This window comes from Capricornis sumatraensis, chromosome 6, assembly GCF_032405125.1.
Source record: "Capricornis sumatraensis isolate serow.1 chromosome 6, serow.2, whole genome shotgun sequence".
Lineage (NCBI taxonomy): Eukaryota > Metazoa > Chordata > Mammalia > Artiodactyla > Bovidae > Capricornis > Capricornis sumatraensis.
In genome coordinates, this window is record NC_091074.1 from 9,359,467 (window position 1) to 9,367,226 (window position 7,760).

The 7,760-nt window shown below is 54.9% G+C and overlaps 1 protein-coding gene across 1 annotated transcript in view; it reads left to right on the top strand.

The window, feature by feature from the left end:
- PALLD (palladin, cytoskeletal associated protein) overlaps positions 1-4,762 on the top strand; it is a 369,544-nt gene extending 364,782 nt beyond the window's left edge. Inside the window, exons 18-20 of the mRNA XM_068974720.1 lie at positions 1,235-1,400; positions 1,749-1,882; positions 2,939-4,762. Of these exons, the coding sequence (XP_068830821.1) occupies positions 1,235-1,400; positions 1,749-1,882; positions 2,939-3,111 (473 nt within the window). The 3' untranslated portion in view covers positions 3,112-4,762. The remainder of the gene's footprint in view (positions 1-1,234; positions 1,401-1,748; positions 1,883-2,938) is intronic.
- The last annotated feature ends 2,998 nt before the right edge of the window (positions 4,763-7,760 follow it).

Consider the following 7,760-nt stretch of genomic DNA (forward strand, 5'->3'; position numbering starts at 1 on the left):
TTTCCCAGAGGCGGGATCTATGGAGACCACCTCCTCCCCTGGTTGTGGAGTTGGGTCCATCCCATCCCTGGTTTTCCTCCAGGTCCGAGTGCCCCGAGCTCTTTGTAGAGACAGTGTCTCCTCCTGAGGAGTCTCCTGACAACGAGACACGTGCACACAGAAGTGCAGTCGGCCTGTGGGCTGGGTTCCGCTTCATGCCCTCCTCCGGCCCCCGCTGCTCACTGCTGTGTGGCTGGCTCTGTTGCCCATGCCTGTCCTCAGGCCCGAGATGTCCCCTTCAGCACTTCTGGGAGAAGTCAGGGCTCAGTCCTTGTTTCCTGGCCATGTCCTCTGGCCGGCCCATCACTGCTGCTCACTCTCACTGCTGTAGAATGGGCCATGATGCTCACAGTTTAAGGACTAAATCATTTCACAAGGATGACATCCTACGAAGCATTGCATCCCTGTGCCTGCCTAGCACAGCCTCTGAATGCAGCTGTCTGCTGTTGTGACGTGAAGGTCCATCCATCTTTATCCTCTTAATGAAAGCAAAGACCCAGAAAGAAAACGAAGTGAGGTCTGCTCCCACCATCTGCGTCCCCCAGAGTAGCTCAGGTGAAAAAGTCCAGTAAAAATTAACTCCCTACATAATTTAAGATCAGACAGGGTCCTCGTTATTTACAGGTGTGGGGTAGAGCTGTGATGTGTCTATCCCTGAGGGGGGCCGGGAGAAGGCCGGATGCTCTCCTTCTTGTTGGCAGCTGTGCGGTGATCACGAGGCCAGCAGGACCTGCAGGGCACAGCCCCCCTTGCTAGTCGTTAGGCACCCATTGGAAGCCCCCTCCCCCGCCCGCCCGTGCAGTGCTGTTGCCCGTCTCCCTGCAGCAGGACCTAGAAGGCCTTAGCATCTGCCAGACAGCAGGGCAGGCTGCTCGTGGATCTGACCCCAGCACGCCAGGGGCCAGCGTCACCAGGGGGAAGTGGTGGACTAAGGAAGCCCAGCGCCCTTGTTGGTCGACTGCCAGCCTGCAGGAAGCCCCTGAGACCGCGCAGGCAGGCGCTGTGGGTCGGGTGCAGGGCTCTCAGCCTCTACCTCGCAGAGGAAGAGGAGGTGTGGGGTGAGCACAGGCTCCCTCCGGGTGAAGGACTCCCTTGGCAGAGGACGGGCCTCTTGCCCCGCATTGCTGAGGGCACCTGCGGGCTCTGTGGCACTGCCCGTGTCTCCCAGGCAAGACACCTGTCTCCTGTCTTCCAGCTAAGGAAGCGCACAAGCCGCCGGTCTTTCTGGAGAAGCTGCAGAACACGGGCGTGGCGGACGGCTACCCCGTGAGGTTGGAGTGCCGGGTCTCGGGGGCACCCCCACCACAGATATTCTGGAAGAAGGAGAATGAGTCACTGACTCACAGCACGGACCGTGTGAGGTGAGTGCCGGGCCCTGCCCACCCTCGGGTCTGGGGGTCCTGAGGCAGCAGGGCTCACCCCTATGGGGCACCCCCCCCCCAGGATTGGAGAAGCTGGCCACCCCAGAATACAGGGGCCATGCGGGCCTCCCAGCCCCACCTGCGGAGACGTTGTGGGGGCTCCCCTGTACCTCAGACACGGGAAGGTAACCCGCCTGCCGGGGGTGACAGGGCAGAGCCTGCAGGTGCCCACTCCGTGCCCCCCCGCTGGAGTGGCCGCAGCGCTGCGGGACATGCGGGGTGCCGTGAGCCACGGCTCGCAGCCCTGCTGCGGAGCCCGCAGCCCTCACAGCAGGCCCTCTCCCGCAGCATGCACCAGGACCACCACGGCTACGTGTGCCTGCTCATCCAGGGTGCCACGAAGGACGACGCAGGCTGGTACACCGTGTCGGCCAAGAACGAGGCCGGGATTGTGTCCTGCACAGCCCGACTCGACGTGTACAGTAAGTGCCTCCCCGTGCTGGGCGCCCGAGGCCTCCTGGTCCGCGCTGCAGACTCTGCTCTGTCCCACACGGCCCTCGAGCCTCCCACGCCGAGACTTCACCGTGCTCTTTCTCTTTCTGTTTGTAGTTTCCCGACAGTAATAGTGACCCTCGCCAGGAGAACAGTGCCCAAGTATCGCTCAGAAACGCTGCGTGCCGCAGTGCCGCGTGTGCCTCTTTCTCTGGCGTGGGCTTCCCAGCTGTGCTTTCTCCCCCCACGCCTCTAGGAGCTAACGCTAGGCTCAGGCACAGTCACAGACGTGTCCATCTCATTACCGCATGGTGCACGGGGCCGCCTCTAACATTCCTCCTGTGTCCTGACCCGGCACAGCGTTGGGACCCACGCTGAACGGGGTCCATTGATGCTGCAGGGCGTATTTCCCATGGCTGAGCGCTTCGTGTGTGTGCGGTGTCTGAAGTAGTTTGGCAGTAGGCTTGTGTGTTTGTGTGTGTCTCCTTGTGTACACGCATCCCTGATTTTAAAAAATCATCCCTTTTGAGTTGACAGACTAGGTCAGTATCCCTCTATGACAGTATCACCCTATGACAGAGGCACTCTGTGACAAGTAAACCCCGAGGAAAAATTCAGAACTGATTTCTGAATTAAGAAATACCTCCATGAGATGCTTTAGTAACTATGACCTCAGCCAGCACCCCCTCCCCAGTCCATTCAGAATTCCTGTCGCCACTGTGGAATGCCTACCCATGAGCTTTGAAGATTTCTTAAGAGGGGAGCTAGGAAGCTTAGTGGCCATTTCCGAGGAGTCCCCAGGCTGCAGCGAGTACCGAGGTGTGGGTGAGCTGCATCGCCTGTGTTCCCCCTGCGGTCTTCGCAGCCCGTGTAGACGCGCTCTGTGACAAGGGCGTGAGGTGCAGAGCCGTGCGGGCCTCTCAGGCCTCCTCGGGGGCATGCGGGGTGTGCTGTGAGCAGGCGCCCGGCCGCACCACAGGCCCTGTGCCCCGCGGCAGAGCCCTCCCCACCCGGCCCTCACCTGCGTATGCTCGGGTGTCTTGCAGCCCAGTGGCAGCAGCCACCGCCAAGCGCCAAGCCGAAGCGGGTGCGGCCGTCGGCCAGCCGCTACGCCGCGCTCTCCGACCAGGGCCTGGACATCCGGGCGGCGTTCCAGCCCGAGGCCGGCCCGTCCGCGCTGGCGCTGAGCCCCGGCCTGGTGGAGAGCGAGGACCTGTGATTGGCGCCCTCGCGGGAGCACAGACCCGAACCGCGCCGCCCGGACCCGCCTCCTGCCGCGGGACGCAAGTGCACCGCGACTCCGAGAGACAAAGGGCACCGCAGCTCTCCTTTTCTTCCCGTAAACCAACAGAGGCTGCGCACGCGACGCCAGTAGACGCACGCCTTGCGCAGAATCCACACTCATCAGCCAGTTCAGACTCCGGGAATCGCTGTGATTCAAGGAGTCTGAAAAGCCAAAGCCCTCACGGAAAAGCGACCCCGCTCCGTGTTGTCCTAAGTGCCTTCAACACTGGCTCAGCACTGCCACCCCGCGTGAGCGCGGGGGCTTCCCGGAGGCGGCCCCACAGCAGGAGGGCACGACCAAGAAACCCACGCAAGTGCCTTGTCTGTGCAAACCGTTTTCTACTAAGTCGTACGAAGGAACCCCTTGCTGCAGTCCTAGCGACATCCTGAGTTTCTGTCAAGGTTAAGACGTCATTGTTAGCTTTCTCTTTATGTGTTTTTTCCTTTTGTGTTGCCTTGGTAGGGAGCTTACATGCTGAAATCCGTAACTTACTCTGAGGAAAGCAGAAACAGACCACAGACCATTCCACGGAGGGCGTCTAGACCACCCAAGTGACCGCGGCGGGCGGGGTGTGTCGGGGTGAGGGGCGAGGGAGGAGCAGAGGGGAGAAGGGCGGAACGCAAGGTGACGGTGTCCACGCAGATGGCAGGGGGGGCGGGAGCCAGTGGAGGCCAGGCTTCCCTCGGTTCTCTTCAAATTCCGTCCACGACGCTGCCGTTCCTGAGTCAGGGAGTTAGGGTTCCAGTGGTGGGGGACCTTCGGGACACCGCAGGGTCGGAGCTGGAGGTGGGGTGCACAGAGCAAGTTGGTAATGGGCTGAGCGGAGAGGTCGTCAGGGTCGGAGGCAGCCTGTGGGCACCTGTCTGCTGGGGGGCACAGGACTGAGCTAGGGCCAGGTGGGCGCCAGCGTGCATGTTCTGCACGGCGCCTGCGCAGCGGGTGGGAGCACAATTTAACTTCCCTGCAGCCATGAGACCTCTGACTGAAGAAGGTGCTGGGCTCCCAGTCATCCCAAGGCCATCCAGAGTGCCCCTGACTTTGGTCAGTTGGACGGAGCGGGTTCTGACCAGACTTGACAGTTTTAAGTCGGAACCAATCAACTTTAAACACGAGAAAATGGGGCCTGCTATGATATGATAATGGTACTTTGCTATGAAGAGAACACACTGTATTCCTTATGCAAAACACATTTATCTTTCGTTATTTATGATAAAGCTGTCAAACTCTCTTGGCTCAGTTACTCGATATGTAGTATTTTTAGTGATTTTGTGCCTGTGTGCCCCCGCGTAGCCCGTTTCACTCCTTCACACGCACAGCTCTCCACTTCCTTCTAGACACACCAAGCAAGCTCTGCGTGCCCAGTGTGAGTGCCGGTGCCCGCAGCCTGGGCAGACTGGCACGCAAGGCTCTCCTGGACCTCTCTCTCTCGCAGAATTACGACTGATGTCTTCTCATACTTGCCAAATGTTCCCGAATGTGACGTTTTGCTGACTTGCTGGGTTTGGGATTAAGCAGCATTATTTTGCCACCTTTCATGTATTTATAAAAACAATAAGTACTCTCTTACTACTTTGGGTTGTCGTGCTGGTGTAATGTGGATTTAACAATAAATATTTAACAAATAAGAGCTGCAGTTTTGTGAAGCACATGCTCAGTTCCGGGTCTGTCTCAGCCTTGATGAACCCGTGCAGACTGAACCCACTGGTCACTGCACTGCGCGCGCTCCTGGGTGCAGGAGGCCAGGACAGGCTCGGACTCCATGCGGAGACAGGGCTCACGGGGCCACCCGCACCCCTTGGCATGGCAACCCCTCCATCCCCAAGCCCAGCACCAAGACCCTCGGCACACATCTTTACACACACTAACTCTTGTCGGGAGAACCCGTGCTTCGAGGGACCACCAGATGTGGGACCTGCAAAGTCCCATCCACACAGAGCCTGGATGTGGTGTGGGGGAGAGGGAAGGTGGGTGCACCCAGGAGGGAGCTTGGGGGCCCTCTCGAAACCACGCCCGCCTCAGCACTTTACCTGATACGTGCGTGACACCGGTTTCTGTGGCCCCACAGGGAGCACCTTCGCACCATTTAACTATCACCATTCTCAGGAACTAAGTGCACCACGCTGTGGCTCAAGATGTCAATATAAGACGCTGAACACACTCCTCCCAACAGACACACCAGATCTACTGCTACACACACCAAAGTTTCCTCTAAAGTGACCTCAGGTGAATCAGGAAACCCCACTCAGAGCCCCACAGTGATCCCACCGCCCACATCAGGAGGGGACTGACCCCGAGCTGCTCCCTGGGGAGTGAAGGGTGTGGACGCCTCATCAGGACCCCAGCCATTCAACTCTTGAGTCCAGCACCAGACTCTCAGCCTTGAAAGCAAATGAGCATTTCTGTCACCAGAGTTACGAGTATAATCACAGAAATCCTTCTTAGAAGGCTGCACACTCGCCCAGGCCACAGGAAGCTGCAGAGCCAACCAGTGGAGAAGCACACAGACTGAAAGATGGTCGGGAATGAAACCACCGTTTGTGGAGACTTAGATGGACCTCGAGACTGTCATATAATGAGTGAAGAAAGTCAGAACACGAATGCCATACTAACGTGTGCATGGGAAAGCTAAGAAATTATATAGATAACCTTAGTTCCAACCTGAAATAGAAACAGGTGGAGAACACGGGTATGGATACCGAGGGGGAATGGAGGGGGGTGGGAGGAATTTAGAGATTGGGATTGACATATACATACATAACTATTGCTGCTCTGTAAAAAATACATGAATATAGACATGTATGTATGTATAGAAATCAGAATTTCCCAGAGGAAGCATACACATAACCAAAAGGCCCATGAAAACATGCCCAGCAACATTCACTATGAGAGGAAGGCAAATCCGAGGTCCAATGAGGTGTCCTCTCACACGGGCAGGCCAGCGTGGCCCTCTGACATGGAGAGGGGACTCACCCTCTATTCCAGGGGGATGGGAACGGGTGCAGCCACAATGACAAGAGCATGGAGTTTCTTTACAAAGCTAGACACAGGTTCAGGATCCGGAACTCCACTCCTGTGCTGGTACCCAGAGAGAGTCATCATCGGAAATGACATTTTCACCCCATTTTCTCAGCACTGCTATTGAAAACACTCAAGACATAGAATCCACCAGACTGTCCACTCAGAGGAAAACAAAGACTTCATGGTACAACTACTCACTGGGACACTACTCGGCTGTAAAACAGACACAGCATGAATAGACCAGGATAGTACCAAACTTGGTGAAGTCAGACAAAGACTACTATCGAAACAGTACTGGACCATACAGTTTATGAATTCAGACAAATGGCCTAATTTACAAAACAGAACAAACTTAACAGGCATGGAAAACCAAACTGATTTAAAAAAGATAAACCTATGCAAAGTAACATATATCCAACAGATAATCACAAAGGACCTACCAAATTGCAAACAGAACTCTGCTAAACTTGTTGTAATACATATGTGGGAATTAGAACTCCCAAAACAATAATGTATGTGCCTGTATACCGAAATCAAGTTCCTGTACACGTAGGAGAAACAACGTTGGAGACCAACTCTACTCCAATATAAAAGACGGATGAAATTACGGGGGCAAAAAAAAAAAGTGTGGCATGAAGAAATGCCGCCGCCTTGTGGCAGTTTGGGGGAACTACAACTTTCTTTAAAAATGCTGTTGGGCAAATCAAATTCACAAGATCTGCAGGATCCTAAGTGAAACCCTCCTGCCTTGACTCTACAGAACATGGAAACCCTATTCAAAACTCTCTAACAACCCATGCCAGAACACAACCAGATAAAGACACACAGGCTTTGGGTGCTTCTTCCAGCACACTGCACTCACTGAAAACCCAGGAACGGACTTTTCCCTGAAGAAAGTCTGTGTCCATCCACATGAACGGACACAGAAGATAGAGGACATATACACAATATAATACGACTCAGCCATGAACAGGGAAAATGCAACGTCAGGCCATCGGGAGGAGAGCAGACATGATCATACAAAGTGAAGGAAGGGACACAGGGACCAAAAACTCTGATGTACTCATTTGACATGGAATCGAGACATGGTACGAAAGGGCTCATTTCCAAAAGACAAACAGCCTCACGGACTTCAAAAGGAAGCAGAGGGTTACCAACGGGAAAGTGCAGGGTGGAGACAAATTTTCTGGTTTCCAGGAACATAGAAACGACTCATAAAATGTTCAACACGGGCCCACCCTGGAGCACAAGGAAACCTGACTTAACACACTATTATTTTTCTTATAATATAAATTTATTTATATTTTAATTGGAGGCTAATTACTTTACAATATTGTATTGGTTTTGCCATACATCAACATGAATCCGCCACAGGTATACACATGTTCCCCATACTGAACCCCCTTCCCACCTCCCTCCCCGTACCATCCCTCTGGGTCGCCCCAGTGCACCAGCCCCAAGCATCCAGTATCATGCATCAAGCCTGGACTGGCGATTCGTTTCACATATGATATTATACATGTTTCAATGCCATTCTCCCAAATCATCCCACCCTTGCCCTCTCC